This window comes from Candoia aspera, chromosome 1 (genome assembly GCF_035149785.1).
Source record: "Candoia aspera isolate rCanAsp1 chromosome 1, rCanAsp1.hap2, whole genome shotgun sequence".
Lineage (NCBI taxonomy): Eukaryota > Metazoa > Chordata > Lepidosauria > Squamata > Boidae > Candoia > Candoia aspera.
In genome coordinates, this window is record NC_086153.1 from 279,666,027 (window position 1) to 279,684,225 (window position 18,199).

The 18,199-nt window shown below is 38.9% G+C and overlaps 1 protein-coding gene across 1 annotated transcript in view; it reads right to left on the reverse strand.

The window, feature by feature from the left end:
* The window catches only part of LOC134507604 (cytosolic phospholipase A2 beta-like), a 42,453-nt gene that overhangs the window by 21,301 nt on the left and 2,953 nt on the right, over nt 1-18,199 (reverse strand). Inside the window, 6 exon segments of the mRNA XM_063318395.1 lie at nt 663-791; nt 5,553-5,680; nt 10,271-10,334; nt 10,598-10,640; nt 12,133-12,191; nt 13,256-13,387. Of these exon segments, the coding sequence (XP_063174465.1) occupies nt 663-791; nt 5,553-5,680; nt 10,271-10,334; nt 10,598-10,640; nt 12,133-12,191; nt 13,256-13,387 (555 nt within the window).

Consider the following 18,199-nt stretch of genomic DNA (forward strand, 5'->3'; position numbering starts at 1 on the left):
GTTCCCAGCCTTCAAATTTGGTTGTGAAACCAACTGCACAACTACTTATAACACTCTGCAGGGATTAGGGAAGGGAAACAATGGAGCATGGAAGTGAATTTTATAGGGTTTTTTATGGGTTTGTTTCATGACTTCAAGTAATTCTTGGCTCCTGGTGAGTACCTGAGCAAGTCCCTGCAGTTTTCTTGGCAAGATTTTTCAGAAGTGGTTTGCCATTGCCTCCTTCCTAGGGCTAAGAGAGTGTGACTGGCCCAAGGTCCCCCAGCTGTCTTTGTGCCTGAAGTGAGACTAAAACTCACAGTCTCCCGGTTTCTAGCCTGGTGCCTTGACCACTACACCAAACTGGCTTTCTTTATAGGGCTTACTTCCAAGTCAACTTATACTGTATGTAGGATCAAGCTACATACAAATAGAGGCTTAGCATGTTGTGCAGACCCAAACTGGATTTTGTAACTCTCAATGAATCTAAAGGCTGGTTTCCAGACATCCAAGATGGTATCCATTTTGAGTCCAGGCAGTATAGTATACCTCAACCTCTGTTAGAACCCTGCACATGGGTGTGACATGGCAGCTTGTGAACTTACATTTGCAATCTAATGCGTTGTATGAGGTAATTAGTTATTTAACATATCTGCACATAAGCCACGCATGAGTCCACATACCTCATCCTCTTGTAACTCCTCTCTTAGATTAAAAAGCTTATACAGGGTATTGGCAACCACCTTTTTCCTCTTGCGCAGGAAATCCTTCTCATCAGGACAAAGCTCATAACCCAAACGCACATCAAGATCCTGTGAGCTGGGACACAGAAACAGCATATCACTGCTAAGCATAGACTAGATGTCATATCACTTCAGCAATAATGCAGTTACCTGAATATCAATTCACAACTTGCAGGCATTACCAGACAAAGTTCCAAATCTTTGTGGAAACCAAAATCAACCCCATGCCAGTCAGCTGGGGATTGCTGGCTCTTCACTGCACTCAGCCTTGACTTCCTCCTGCTTCAATTGAAGTGTTTTATGCAAAAGGAGCACCTCAGCACCTTGGGAGGAAGTCCAGCCTTAGAGCTATAGAACATGCCCAGCAATACCACTGACTAATTCATGGGCACTCGACCAGCTTCTCATGTAGATTTTGACGTTACATCTGAAGTTACATTCAGTCAGGCTTACAATTAGAAAAACCAAGTTCCCACTCAAGGAGTATTATTTTAAAGCTGACATGGGCAAAAATGCAAAGGAACAACACAAGTTTTCTAAGTATTTGCACAGCTGCAATGTTTAATAAAACAGCTATGAACAAAAATGTGCCTTAAATGTACTTGTGTCTGTGCATGTGTGAGCACACACATGTGCCTCTGATAGGGGTATATACCTATAGGCACTCATACACACACAAAATGTTTACAAGTAGCAGGCAAGTCCTATTTTATAAGAAGCACATTTCCCTTCTTTCACGGATCAGATAAACTGGTGTTCTAAAATACACTACTACAATACGCGCAAACACCCTGTGGAAAAACACACACACTTTTCACTTTCAGTTATTTTTCCACCACTATACAAAGGTATTTTAAATAATGGATTAATTGACTAAAGCTTATTGTTATCCTTTAATTTCAGCATGCAAGTACAAGGAGTACAAGGAGCAAATGAGTATTGTACTCAGAAGAAGGAAACCTAATGCCGGATTTGGCCTTTAAAGCCCTTCATGGCATGGGACTGGGGTATTTGAGAGACCGCCTCCTCCTGGTTACATCTGCCTGCCCCATCAGGCCCAGCAGAAGGGGTGTGTTGCAGGTCCACCTGTTAAGGAGTTGCATCATTCCCCCAAGGTGAGATTGGTCCCATTTCTGCCAACCTTCCGGAAGTCCCTTAAAACATGGCTATGTCAGCAGGCTTGGGGATCTCAGAGAAATGAAGAACTGGTGAGATGGCTACACTGTATGTGACATAAAAGATGCTTTTGTCTAGTTTTTTAAAAAAATAATATTAATGTTTTTATTATGGTACAATTTTTAATGTTTGTTTTTTATGGTCCGTTATTCTTGTATGCTGCCCAGAGTCACATTCATGAGATGGGCAGCTATATAAATGTGATGGATGGATGGATGGATGGATGAATGGATGAGCAAGGGCTTCCAAGCAAGGTCTACATACCTACTCTCTCATACTTGATATTTTGGGTACAGGTGTCTAGATAAGACCTTCTTCCATTTGTAACCCTCCCAATTTTTCACTTCCTGTACTGCATTTCTTCACTAAATAAAATTAAGGAGGAAATTAGAACATTTACAAAACATCTTTAAATTGCTTGCTCCCCAAAACCAAGGAAACTAATCTGCACCTAGTTTTGGTCTTTTCAAAAAGCTGAACTGAGTGACAACAATAATTTTTAGAGCTACCACTTACTTATTTAAACCCAAAGTGGAGAACATTTGAATGGTCAGAGGCTACAACTCGGCCTCTCAACCACTAGAAGGGCCACAGGAGGGCAGCCAACTGTTATGCTACTGGAAGGGGTATGGCTGAATTTTTCCTTTTCCTTTTCAGGTCTGGGGGAATTGTTTTTAGCTTTTGTGGGGAGCCTTTGGGGAAAGTTTAAGGGCAAAGATGAGATATAGAGGAAAAGTGTTCCCATTCCCACTTTTCAGACCGCCAAACTGGCTGAAACAGAGCACTGAAATTTGGTAGTTTTGCTCCTGAATTTCTGGAGAGCCATAAATGGGATACTTGGGAGCTGCATGCAAGCCTCAGATGGTCCACATGTGATTTATGCTGAAGATAAGCTGCCCTTCCTTTGCATTCACTCAGTGTATTAACAGTGCCAGAAAAATAGAAAGAAAATACCTTACCAGTCAATTACGTGGAGATATAGCTCTAAGGCACTAGCCTGAAAACCCAAAAATATACATTTGTGAAGTCAGTGAAACGGGACAAAAAAGAGGGAAAGGGACAAATAAATTGGGCATGTGAAAAAACAAATAAGCTCTTTAGATTTATTCAACTGAGGTGGCATAAAAGTACTTAGAATCAATTTATCAATCAATAAAGAAATACAGCAAGTGCTATGTTAGACTTAACACTTCAGTTTTTCCATGTAAGAAAAAGTGTGGAACTTACATGTAATATTTATAAATGATCACTGGAAACATGCAATTTGCATATGTGCTGGGAAACTGTGATTGGCCGTTTTCCTTAGAGTATGAAAAAAGAGATAGAGATAGAGATAGTCCCATTTATTTAACTTTTCTGTAAATCTTGAAATCGGAGGTGCATAATGGACTTGCCAGGGATTTTTTTTCTTTCACACAGCCTTGTCTTTCTCATAAATAATGCAAAATATGTGAAGCAACCTTTGGTTGGTGTTCCATTATCTATTCTTGAGGTCAACTACCAACTTTGGAACCTGATTTTTTGCATTGTTGAGAAATTATTTTTGCAAAAGGGGGAAACATGAAAATCACATTCCAAGCCTGGCTCACATCCAAACAATCAAAAGAGTGAAATGTCAAATCTTGTTTCTTAATTCTTCTTTTTCCTCAAAAATGATTTCAGGCTATTCAGAAAGAGCAGGCCCCAATACAGTTGTTCTGTTTTCCATACATTCAAACACTTGTGATTGCCTGCAAGTCCCTTATTCTTGTAATATATCAATAATTATCAATAATTCATGTTTTGAAGCCAGAATAGAGCTTCTAGTATGTTGCTCCTTACTTCAGAATAAGGGTATTCTGTTAGCTCATAGAAAGCAATGATGGAAGTACTCCATCTATGATTTTCTGATCAGCAGTGAGTTGCATTGAATCTATTGGGAGGAGGGGGGAGAGAACCTTTCCTTTTTTTAGAAAAACATTGTTTTTACAGAACTTTTACAGAAAGTTTAAAGGGTAGTTCATTTACTGATGGTATCATTCAAGTATGCTGTAGTTTAAAAACAAGAATTTTTGTATTGCTGTTTTTGTTTTAAACTTTACCATTATTCAGAAAAGGCGAACATTCATTTTAAGAATCAGCACTTGCCTTCCCCATTGGTAGCTCAACTTTGACTTGGCATCCGACAGGAAGCAGTTTCAAAGGCAGAATTAAGGAATAATCAGAATCACTGTCCTCATTAGGTAAAATATTCTGGAAAGGAAAAGAAAATCACCCAAATGAGTAAGTTGTAGGAAAGACACTGAAAAAGATTACTTACTGCTTGATTTAATCTTATTTTTAGCCTGCCTTTTGATCACTGAATGAGCCTTTTGCTCAGGCAAATTCCCGGCAAGTTAAGGATCTGCATCACAAAGCCAGCTGAACACTCAGTTCTTGAATCTCAAGAATTGCTTGGTCTTTTCTCTAGTATTTTCCTTAAACTGTTCTGAACACAGCCTTCATTAGATTTACAGTAACCCTTGCTGGCTCAGAGGAAAACTTCTTGCAGTCTAGCACAAGTTCGGGATAAACAACAGGACTTGATTCAACAGCTAGATCAAAGCAGAGCACCTCATCATCCTTTGGCTACAGTGCCAATAGGCAATGGCTACTTAGGCAGTTATCAGGAAAAATGAACATAGAAATGAAATCAATACCTTTTTCATTTTTAGATCTGAGTGCAAATGGAAATGCAATGGAAATCTTCTATACAATAATCGAGACACTGTTCCTTTGGTGCACCTTATACAGAAGGTGTTTAAAGCCAGGCAATCAGATTGAGTGGGGTAAGAGTCTGGGGGCCACAAAAATCAATTCATTTAGGACAGGGAGGGGCAACCAGGTGCCCATCAGCTGCATATACCCTCTTTGGCTTCTTTTGCTCCTTCTCACTCAAGATTACTGAAATTGGATTGCAAGTCACTGATTTTCAGTGGATCATTTTTTAAAAAATAAACATAGCAGAGGCAGGCTTAATATACCTATTCTACTCAGCCCTAATCCACAACCTTGCAATGAAATGGTCCCTAAAATCCAGTCCTATCCTCTCTGGGGATGGCACCACATCAGCTCACACTCCCAGTCTGAATAATATTTTAAAGTGAGATGCAGTCTCAGCTGCTAAGAAGATGGCCAAGGAGGATTTGGAAGTTTTGGAACTTCTTGATTTAAAGCAATCAGCTGGAACAGGGAACCAGAATGGGCTGAAAATAATAAGGGCAATATAAGTTGAGTCTTGATATTATTTATCATTATTATTATTATTCCATCTGACTCCCAGCAACTCTGTGGTTTACAAGTTATTTAAAACAGTAAAAATAAGAAAGGAACAAAACACAAAAATGAAGAGTAAAGTTGGCAAGAATAATAAGGCCGGATGGGAATAAAGAAAAACAGCCCACACAATCTAAAGGGGGCTTCAGTCCCCCTCATCAAATGCCTGGGTGAAGGGTCAGGTCTTCAAGACCCTTCAAAACACCAGCAGGGTGGTACTGGTGTTTGTTTGTTTGTTTGTTTGTTTATTGCTAAAATATAACCTGATGGATAATTGGGCATGGAGAAGGGTTAAACAACAAATATATTCATAATTATTCTCCAGCACTGTTGTGGGCACATGATAACTAAGACCATTACCTGAATCTTGGCTTTTAATACTGGTCCCCAGCTTTTTATGCAATGAAAGCGAAAGGAATCTAAATTTTTGCTTGTCTTCTGTGTTCCTTCATAAGATTCTTGCACTGAAAGGACTACATTTTTACCAGCTAAAATAAAACAATACATGTTAAATTAAGTTACATGTCCTATCTTTATGTTTCTAAGAATGTGTTGTTGAAAACTTTGTGGACACTTGTTATTTTTTATTTATAAACAAATTATTGAGCTGTATCCTTTGTCAAATGTATCTGACATACAGTAGACATAGAACCCTATGACTCTTTCTGATATAGTAAATGTATATTTAATACTATTCATGTACAGAAGGATATTCAGCTTATAGCTTGTGCATATGAAAGCAGAGTAAGACTAGATCAAAAGCCTTGCTAAAATTCAGATAATTTATATCCAAATATACATAAACTATACACACTGAGAAACACAGTATCAGCTGATGTAATACAGTTTATTAACCTTATGGGTTTTTTTCTGCTTTCATAAATCTGATGCAAAGAAATTACATCACTTTAAAAATATTGAAATCCACCCCAAATTCACATTTTGCCACTTGCCATTCACATTTTATAGTTTGAATATGAAATTAAGGATTTTAATCAGATTTCACACCACTTCCACTTTAACATTCGGATGCTTGGGATTTGATAGATCTAAATATTTATAGTCAGGAATTATGAACCACCACTGCAAACCAGATCAGATACAGCCTACTCTAAATATTGTTACATACCAAGAATCAAACACCACAAAATATATAATATTGAAATAGAATAGCCTTATAAGATTATAAGATCAACCTGTTGCTGCTTTGCAATGCTGATTCAGTAGGCAAAAAAGGGATGCTAAATACTGTTGCTATCTGTTATAATAGGATACTCCCCCTCCAGACATCTCTCATTAGAGAGGGACCTTCTGTCTCAAGCAAGCTTACATATTCAAGAATTGCGGGGTGGGGGGGAACCCATAAGGAAGAAACAGCACCATTTGTAGAGGAAATATGGAGAAGATTAAGCAATCTCTTCTTAGTGATGCTTTGCCTTGTTTTAGAAATCCTCCCCACTCTATTACGTTGCCTCAATAAATGTAGGTTTAGTGGCAGATGCTTCTTAAGGCAAATGTGGAGCTTCACCTTTAGGAAGATCTTGCAAACTCCAGAGAACAGTTGGCAAGAGATAAACATTCACAGCACCTCTCATCTGGCCTGGCTTCTTCTTTAGCCGAAACAGTTGGTAGGTGCCATCAGACATTAAGCGTGTAGAGCTACCACCCCATTAAAGAAATATCAGCCCTATTTATTTATTTATTTATTTATTTATTTGGCCACTCATCTTGTGAGACACAACTCTGGATGGCTAACAGCAATAATAAAAACACAACAATAAAACAATCCAACAAACAAACAAGAAAAAGTCAGTGCCCAATCAACATTTATCCAACTGTACAGTCCCCCAGATGCCAACCTTGCTATCCCAACAACAGGGGAAAAGCCAGCTCTTAATGGGTTTCCCGAAAGCTAAGAGGGAGGGGGCCTGCTGGATCTCATGCGGGAGGGTGTTCTACATGGCAGGGGCTGCTACAGTAAAGGCACACTTCCTTGGTCCCACTAGATGCAACAACTGAGGGAAGAGGCCTGGATTGTACCCACTCTATCTGACCTAATGGGATGGGTAGATACCCTCAGGGAGAACTGGTCCCACAGATAACCTGGTCCTGTGCCATGTAGGGCTTTAAAGGTAACAACCAGCACCTTGAATTCCACCCAGAAAGAAACTGGGAGCCAGTGCAGTTCACAGAGCAATGGTATAGCATGGGCAAACCAAGAGGCACCCAATACCCTGCAAGCTGCTGTATACTGGACCAGATGTAATTTGCAGGTGATCTTCAAGGGCAGTCCCACGTAGAGCGCATTGCAATAGTCCAGCTGGGAAATGACCAAGGCATGAGTGACTTTGAGCAAAGCCTCTCAGTCCAGGAATGGAAGCAACTGGTGCACAAGACGTATCTGTGCAAAGGCCCCCTAGCCACAGCTGCCACCTGCTCCTCAAGCAGGAACCACGAGTCCAGGAGGACCCCCAAATTGCACACCAACTCTGTCTGGGGAAGTGCTACCCCATCAAGAGTTAAAGATAACACATCACTGGATCCTGGAGGGCCCAAAACCCAAAGCCACTCTGTCTGGCTAGAGTTGAATCAAAGCCTGTTACTCCCCATCCAGACCCTCACAGCCTCCAGGCATTGGTCAGCACCAAAACAGCATCATCTGCCCAGCCAGGGGTGGAGATGTATAGCTGGGCATCATCTGCATACTGATGATACCACATCCCATGCCATCAGATGACCTCACCCAGCAGTTTCATCTAGATGTTAAAAAGGAGTGGCAAGAGACCTGAGCCCTGAGGCACTCCCACCAACACCAGCTGGTACTGGCCACAGTCGAAGGAGGAGAAAGACCACAAAACAACACCTCCCAGTCCCGACCCCTGAAACCACCATGAGATCCAGGAGGGCCAGGACAGTTGCACCATCTCCATCCCGAGTCCTCCAATGGTCATCCACAAGTGCGACCAATGTCATTTCTGTACTATACTCCAGCCTGCATCCAGCCTGGAAACAGTCCAGATAATGAAAGAAATGCATTGTGATTAGTTAAATCAGCATGAATTTTGCATAGGACTAAAGTGATAACATAGTTGCCAACATGTCCAGACTAGAAAGAAGAACATCTTTTATTTATGCAATATAAAATTTTATTTATAATAGTATCTACTGAAACAATGTTTGCTAATCTGGGATCTGTAATTCCCTAAGTGCCAATCAAGAAACATATATAAGCGAGGCCGAATCAGAAATTCTCAGCCAAGAAATACTTTTCAGATGCCTTTACAATGTTTCCAGCGTCTGCATGGTTTACTGTGGGCACATCTGGAAAACATGTCCTAGTTGAATCTTGAGAATCTGCAAAGACAATCAGGAAGGTCTTGTCAGGCCTGCCAGATCTGTCATCTGTACTCAGTAAAAAGTCCTTCCTTTTAATCTCCAGACCTCTGCAATAATTCCTCTCTTGGATGGCTCTTTTGCTTTCCTTTCCAACACAGTGGAGAAGGTAGCTTATTTTCACACATCCAAATCACATCTCTTAGTTATTTCAGTATAATTGCAAATGGAAAATTCTGATGCAAAAGAAAAATAAAAGAATTCCTGAAAAAAGTAGCTGTGAATTTTTCCAAGAATTCACCAGCATTTGGGAGGATTTTAAACTACTTTGACCCCCTGCATTTGACCCAGACTTGGCAATAGCTACAGTATATGCCCTTTTACATCATAAATTCCACCATGGGATATTGAGAAGTCACAGGCACATTGTTGAAAAAACATATATCAATTTTTCCTTTTCTGGATGGCTTTAAAAATCTCTGCCCTCTGCGGAGAATTAGGAATTGAAATGTAGTTTCATGGGGTTTTTTGCTTGGATTTCTGTTTAAGTATAGTACAACAGTAAGATTTTAGAAATAAACTGTTGATCTGTATTAGAAAAGTCCTCTGCAGGAGTAATGTGCAATGCTTAAAAATAAAACTCTTCTAAATCAGAAGACCAGAACTAAAGTAATAAGTAGTGTTACAAATATCAGAAGAGGCCTGAACTGGAGGAATAACCTGTCTTTTAACTCTTTAGCACTCCCACCAATCCACCACTCAGACTCTATGGATCTTCTGGCATGCCTTATGGGAACCATCTCTTTCTAGAATGCCGGCCATCAGCATCTGCTACAAACCACAATGATTTAAAAAACGATAAAGTGTCTGTTGCAAAATCACAGTGCAAACCCTACTTTTCAGACATCCATCCCAGTGTTTGTTGGAAGTTCCTAAGTCACAGGTTTGTGTCATGAGGTCAAGACACAGATTTGTCACTCCCCCCACCCCCAGACTGCCCTTGTGTGCATGATGCTGGTCACCCCAGCCCCTGCTTTCTAGGCTTTTGCACCAGCCCCAGATCTTCAGAGAGGTATGTCCCCTGTCAGGGACAACAGGGAATTGCTGCTGTGTATCTCCTGCTTTCAGGACTATCCCAGCAGATCAGAACAGCTGGAATCCACAATTGAGAAATATAATTTTCCTATGTTTATGTGCAACAAATGCAATGTAGAAAGGTACTCTTCCTGCATGATTGATTGAAACCATTTAATTTAATTGATTTACTCAAAACTGAGTAATAAATGAGTCAGCACATTTAATACAAGTACTATATTAAACATCTGCCATTTGCAGTAATTACTTTAAAATCATACTTTTTAAACATCCTGTACAGCCTATCAGGATTCCTTTATTAGTAAATTAAGAGAGGGTTTTTTTACATATTAAATTACCTGATCAATCAGTCCAGGACTGCAACCTAATAAGAACTCTGCAATTAAAAGGAGTCTGGTAAAACACTAGCTGGTTATAATAAGATAAAATAGTTCCTAAAGGCTAGAAACTGGTGGTGTGAGTTCTAGTCCCGCCTTAGGCACAAAGCCAGCTGTGGGACCTTGGGCCAGTCCCTCTTTCTCGGATCTAAGAAGGAGGCCACAGCAAGCCTCTTGAAAACTGCAGGAACTTGTCCAGGCGGTCGCCAGAAGTCAACACTGACTCAAAGGCGCACACGCACACACCCTCACACACACACTCATGGGACACACCTTGCAAAATCTTGTCATTCTCCTTCGTGTTCACTTTTACGTCCAAAATGGAAAGTTCACGGGCCTATGAAATCAAAAAGGACAAGAGTGCAGCTCAGCTCCCTGCGTGTCTAGAACGTGTGATCTATTTCTTTCCTTGCATTACATCATATCCCACAATGCAGTGCTTCCTCTGGAGAAAAATGATGGCATATACCTGTTTTTCCCAACCTGCACCTGCAGATTTTCCAGCCCACGTGGTTAACACAGGTATTGGAGTGCAACACATCTAAGGAGCACCAAGTTAGAGAAGGCTGGTTTGCATAATAAGACTCCAGATAAACTTACCACTAGGACACCATTGGAAATCAGTTGCTCAGGAGGGCCTTGCCTAAAAAGCAGAGGAAAAAAGGAAAAGAAACAACAACAAAAGAACAAGTAAGACCAATTTTGTTAGTCACTGCTGTTTTAGAAATAAGGTGTTGTGAATGACTGACAAGAAAAAGAGGTTTCCTGGGTTTTTAATAAAGAAGGGAATACAAACAGCTGCAGACATTCCTACTCTACAAACCGCAAACCGCAAAGACAGTCAGACAAATTATCAAGATGCTTGTACAGTGTGACACAGAGGAAACTTCTTTACTCAGGTTTTATCAGTTTGTCCATGAACTGAATTTGAAATGGCACAATAAAATTTAATGGAACATGGAAAAACCAAATCCAAAATATAAGAATAAGAATAATAAATAATCCAAGAATAAAACAAGACCATCATTGCACAGCACTGAATTAAAGGGCAAGATAATTTGTCAACTAAATACTTTTTGTATTTTGTTTTCTTGCTGTAAGTTCACCATCAGTGCTTATGTGAGCAAAAAAGCACATTATACATTTAATAAATAAAATAAGTTCCTTCCTCTTCCACCTACCAAAATGAAGTAGCTAGGTTAGGACTCAGGCTTGGACTAGGGTTGGACAACCTCCTAGAATGGAGATGGGGGCATTTCAGGAAGTGGTTGCCACCATGGAAAGGTCCTATTGCTTACAATTGTTACCAAGGCAAAAAAAAAAAAAAAAGTCTTTTGCTGACCAAACAGACCAGAAACTGACCTCTTTCCTGTTTTTTATGGTAACTTCTAAAATATGCAATCTAGAAACAAAAATAAATGTAATTCTTTACATTCAGAATAATACAGGATCAGTGGCTAAAGATCCTTGTCCAAATCAAATTGGCATGCCAGGATCCAGGTTCTGACAATACAGAAACTGGCTTCCAATATTAAGGAAGCAGACTCACAACCGCAAAGCTGCTCCAGAACTGGAAATCCTCTCACCCTTTTGGGAAACTTTAGGGAGAGGGAATGCATACTGAGGTAGAGCTGGAAGGGTGAATCTGTTCTAATTGTGGATGCCATTCCACTGGTGTAGAGGAGCCAGTGAATACCTCCAAATGGTTGATTTCATGTAACATTATAGACTGGGCTAAAATAGGGATGACTAGTTTGTGGTTCTGTATGCTGTAGGAACTACAACATTGTTCAGCAGATTGTATAAACCAGGACCAAAGTTACACCATATTATGTTTCATTTATTTGGACACAGCATGTTATATGAACAGAGATTTGTGTTTCAGTTTATTATGTTGCATCAACCCAGCCAATGTATCAGAATAAATTTGTATGGGATTCTGCAGTTGATCACTGCAGAATTATATTTGACTGGAGTGGAATACAGGGCCTACTAAACAGGTAGGGTAGGATACTCAAATCCAGAAACAAGCTCTGTTACCTGCTGGATAATACAAAGGAGGAATTTTCCAAGAACCAAGACATTAACAATGACTTTATTGTTTCATATCAGCTTTCAAATAACAAATCACTTACACATCTGACAGCTTGAACTCCACTTCTAGAGATTCATAATGATGAGGATGTTCTTGTTTCTGGTAACAGAAAAACATTTATAAAATGTAACAATAATGAAAACAATATAAATATATGCAGTCCACAAAACTGCCAACAGTTTGCATCTAAGCACCCTGGATCCCAGAAATCATGCAGTCCATAGTTCATTAATAAGCTCGGCATCCCAGTGATCTATACTATCAAGCATTTTTTTAATGGGGCCTGCTGCTTCTTAATTAACTAATATTCACTCTGCGTATGCTTAGGAGCATATCCTCTAACAAAAGCCCTGCTGAATTCAGATCTCCAAGACTTGTGCTTCAGCGAGAAGGGCTTTAACATCCCTTTGCCTGCAGACCATGCCGTCCGCATATCTGGAAGGGAGATTTTGTAAGCTCCCTGTAGAACAATGCCTCTGTCCTTGTGGCATTGGTCAAGTGGAGGACGTTATCCATTATGTCCTCCGTTGCCCCAATTACAATGAGATCAGGGCCAAATTATTAATGGCAGATGAACTCAAGGGTTCTGACCTTGAAAAACTGATTTATCTTCTTGCAGATATGTTTCCAACTGTTAGCAACCAAGTTGCTATTTTTGCTCTGCTCTCATTTAAACATAGGAAGAAATATTCAAGTTCTTAGTTGTAGCTTTGGCTCTATTTCGTTGCAACCCTTTTATATCTAATGCATCTTTTATTATTTTATAATTTCACTATTTTATTGTTATTGTATTTTTTGGTATTTTATTGCATTCCTATGTTATGACTTGTTGATACAACAATAAACTTTACTTACTTACTTACTTACTACAACAGGAAATGGATATCTGAGTACTTCTCCCTTGATTTTGATTTTCAGATGTAAATGTAGCAAATGGATAGAAATTGTACTTCCACAAACATGAAGTCATTTCAAAATAAATACTGTATGGTTATGTCTAGGCTTGTAAAGCTTTTCCACAAGTTTCATTCTGAGCTCTGCTTTCACAAAACCCATGAAACATACCATTTAATAAATTCAGGATAAGAGCTATCAAAACATCTATTAGGGATGAGGAATAGACATACCCTATATTATCTTCAAGGTAACCTATTGGCACTCACCTCTGGTTTTAAGGAGAATATCTCAAGGACTGGAATTCCAGGCTGGAGTTTGGCCAAATCAAAACGAACAATAAATTGGATATCATCTTTGGTGGCCAGATCAGCATCACAAACTTTCAACTGTATGATATTCTGGGAACAGAAGATAAGAAATAGCAGACCGCATATTCCTTTTAACTGATGACAATGTAGATATTTTTGCTGTAACCTGTCTTCTTCCAAACGGATGGAACTTTTGCCATTGACATAACAGGAAAATGGATTATACCTAAAGTTAGAAATCTAATTAGTCAATCTCACATAACTCCCTACAGCTACTAATTTATTTCTTTACTTATGTATTTCTTTATTTATTTATTGCATTTATGTCCCCCCACAATCTGAATCTTCTCTTGGATAATCAATGGGGAAGCTGTTGAGAGTAAGTACTGTATATTCTCCACTGCCTTATGCATAAATGGATAAATTCCAATTGTATTTGGAGCTTCAGCAGGCAGCAATCCTAGCTCTTTGAAATTTGTAGAAAGGTACTATTTTTCACCTTCATAATATCTTCCTTGTGTCTATCTCCATTTTATGGGAGGGGCTGTCTTTTTCTTATTTCCTTCAGCAGTTCTTGATAACGTCTGTTATGGCAAATCTCTGTCTTCAGATGAGTGTTGATGACCCTTTGGTGCTTTTGTTCCTACCTGGAAAGTTTGATCTCAGAAAAAGACTGCCATTTTTACCCAAAGGCCTTTGGGATATTATAAGAGCCTGTCTCTATAATAGGCCACCAAATATTGCTCCAGTTTATGGCTCAACTTATTGTTCAAAATTATGGACCCTTCAGATGAAGGAGGAGAAGGAAGAGCAGGAGCCAAATTAATAAATATGGTCGTTTGGTGATCCCAGGAGATTGTACTGAGAGACTAGCAAAACATCTTCCACTGCCTCTGAGTTCTGCCCTGAATTCTCATCTCAGCACAGAATCATGGCCTCCAGCCTGTGACAGTAGCAATGCTACTGTGTCAAGAACCAAAAGAGCAGAGAGACAACGACCTATCAGGTTCTTTGAAGAACACCTTGGAGATCATGTTCCACTTACAAATAACAGTTTATCTTACTAGTCTCAAGTACCTTAGCTTCTGCAGTCAGCACCAATCAAGTCTAGCTACAGTATATTCAAGCTTGGATAACTAGCTGTTTGAGAGCGGTCAAATCCTGGAACAACTTCTGTAGTAATCTAATACTATGCTTTGCTTGGTTTCCTGAACTCTGACCTTTGCCTAGAGCTCATGACATCTTGCTGTGTTCTTGCTACTGAATGCTTTGTCTTGACCTCAGACTAGAACCTCTCTCCACTCTTCTATTTAGTCATATCCCTGATCCTCTGTTAGTGCCAAATTAGCAGCGATATCCAGCCCTCTCCAATCCCACCTCAGTTTGGATCAGAACCTCCAGGCCATCTCTATCACAAGGCAAAGCAAGGTGGCTGCATCAAGCAACAGATGCTGAGGGTGGCATTAAGATGTTGAATAAGGTAATTGTGTACTCTTTGGCCTAACTTATTCCTCCTATGCTGGTGTGCTTAAAAATGCAGCTCTATTTCTAGGAAAAAGGAAAATTCACCTGAAATCTTAACCAAATCGTATTTTCTGGGATATTATATACATTAGGAAGAAATCCCCACCAAGAAAAAGACCTGCCCTCCATGTCTGCTAAGACCCCAGTAATCATTAGCATTCTTTTCTTTTACAACAGATGCCTTTGGAGTTTTAAAATCCTCACATTAAATATGTCTTATGGAATATGTTTCACTACTGGAAACCGCAGGGTGAGCTATTTGTTTCCAATCTTGGGAATGGATCAGCAGTAATCTCTGAACAAAAGGCATTAGCTATCTGATCTTTGTGCCTACACAACAAACTACTGATATGCATTTTTCAGGCATACAAGCATCTCCAAATGAAAGAAAACAAAAATGTCAATATTGTTTTCCTTTTCAGTGTCAAATCATGCAGTATACTTTCCAGTTTCATTTGGAAAAGTCCATTTTGCAAGAAGGTTTTATGGATCTATTTATCCAGTAAGCTTGTCAAATAGTATAAATGCTGTCGCAACTACATTACATTACCTTGATTTTGGTTTGGATCCTAAAAAAAAAGATTTCATTCCAGACTGGGTAATAAGAATTCCTGACAGTCTGGGTTCTGAATGTCTCCTGTGATGCTGTTGGCAGATGCAAAGTCACATAGCAATCAAATGCTGAAACTACATCAGGAAAAAGAAGAAAATGGTAAAAAAAAAAATTCAAATATTCAGCATAGCTTAAGAAGTAAAAGGAATGTAGCGGCTAAATTCCTAATGGACAACAGTGCCACCTACTTCTAAAGAGCTATTTGTTATCTATTAATCTATACATTATCAATCATAAAATATATTATGTATGCCAACAAGAGTCAAAGTGATTGTAGCAGGTTAGAAATGCAATAAATAAAAGAATTAAGTGCATTAGCAGTTTTTCAGCACTTTAGATTCTGAGAAAATATTATTAAGATACAGAATTTTGAGAAACAGTTTTGTGTAGTAGAAGTAAGATTCAACTTAGCTGAGATAAAGCATCAAAAGTGCTTTAGGAGCAGTGCAAATTGTGTAGAAGACTGACTCTCTTAGCAGAAAAGGTGTAGGAAGTAAGCATGTCCTGGTGTGGGTTTCCAGAAGAAACTATTTGAAGATTCAGAGCTGGAAATGTATTGAAAACCAAAAACTCATGGACAAAGTGGGCTGAGGAGAGTGAGGTATTAATAGGAAAAAGAAGCCTAGAGACCAGTGATAGAGAATCATTGGAAAAATCTGGAATAAAGGCAAGAGATGCTGTTGCAAAAAAGTTTTATATTCCATATAAGCTGCAAACAATCAAGTTTTTAATAATTTATTTGCTCTAAGTCACAGAATAATCTCTTAAACTCTGAACTCAACTTTTCCAAATATCTGTTTGTGTGGGATCAACACAGTTAAGTAATTCAACTCTATCTCTCAACCATAACATGCCGGTGACTTACATAGATCACAAGAGGTGACAATATTGGCTTTCAGAATCCTGACAGACAACAGGGATATTGGAAATAGTTGGTTCTGCAATGAAAACAAAGCCAGTAATGAGGACATGAGCCAGTCCCTTGGGTCTAGCATATGTTATTGTACAGTACTGTCCACATTCCTTTCCTTTGTTATAGGCCACTTACAATATTTCCCTGCAATGCACAGATGCGAGAGGTCCTTAGTTGCTGCTATTGAGTTCTAGTGCAGTGCAGCAGAAAGGAAGGGCCATCCTGGTCTGGTAGTCCTAAAACTCATGAAATGCATACCTTCCTTGTTCTTTCACTCTTCAAATGTTCTCAAATTTGCCTCATTATGCTCATCATACTGCAAAGCCATGATTGCTACAATGAACTAATTATCCAGACTTCATGATCTTCAGTAGCTAAATTACCATACTTTACAATTTCAGGTTACCTTTCCTTATGAGAACTCCTTGCAAATAAACATGGAGATGGACATGGTCATATGATAATCTGTGTGATAGAGCCCATCTCTTGGCTGTGTTGATGGTTATTTTGTCATGCTTGGCTGCTATGTGTTTTTATTTTTATATTATGTATCTTTATGTGTTTATGTGAAAGGGCTTTATTTTAAACATTCCGTTCAGAGTACAGGCTACCACATCCTTCCACTGGACAATTCTCCTGCTTCTATGCCCTCCTACTTTCTGTTTCAAGAAAGCAATCATCAGTCGTTTTCCATTCCTGTGGATGGGTCTGCCCCGTCATATATATTTTCATGTGTAGCGTATGTGTGTGTGTATATGTATACACACACACACACACAAAATGAAATTGAATTATTATATATACCAAGTTAAAGTATCAAAATGCATATAAAGGTAGATACAACAAAAAGCTTTTTTTTAAAAAAATGCTTTCTTAATGCTGTATTTCTTTCTAAGGATGTCTTGATCCATCTTTAAAATGACTACTATAATAGCACAGTTATTATAACTTTTGCCTTGTAAGTCAAAGGTTGCTGTATTTAAAACCTTGCAGAAATTATTATTATTATTATTATTTCCAAGCTTCCTACTTGTCCCTGTACTTTATGTTTTCTTTAATAAATACAGTTCCACTGATGCTTTAAAAAAATAAACCCATACTTTGTGCTTGCATATAAGGATTCCCATTTTTAACTTTTTGGTATAAAACTGTATTATTATCTTTCATCATTTTTATTATCGTAGAATAAATGAGAAGTTATAGAACTTGAGATCGTAAAACAAGACGCACAACCTGGAAGCACTGCAAACAGAAGTTCCAGACTCATTATTCATTCAAATGAAGCATAACAAAATCTGGTTGCTCTATCTTTTGCCATACCATTAATTACTTCTCTTCAAAGCTGCCTATGGAATTGCAGTAGACAAATTCCAGTTCCTCTTATATAGCCAATGGGTTTCAAACAACATGAAATTATAGAACTAACCAGACAAGTTAAATTTTTCCCAGGCCAAACTACCTTATCTTTAGAATAAAAATTCCAGACCAATTCAGTGATCAGCAGTTTCTTAGCAAATTTGCTGACCCATGTCTACCTATCTCATTTCACACTCAGGGAAGTATATTTGTACACACTTGTGCAACTAACATCCAGAGTTTGGGTTCTTGGCCTGCTCCCTCTAGCCTTCTTCCACCTTTTCTGGTTTTGATGGACTCACTCAGACCCTGACATTGCTTTCATTTGACTGCAGCAAAGAAATATATCTTCCCACGAAATATAGTATGTAGGAGACTGACAGCCAAGGTAGCATTTCCAGATCTGATTTCATCAACTTTTCATATGAAATTGCTGAACTGCTGGATGGGCCTTATTTACATATAACTGCAGTTATATAACCTATTAATTACTGTT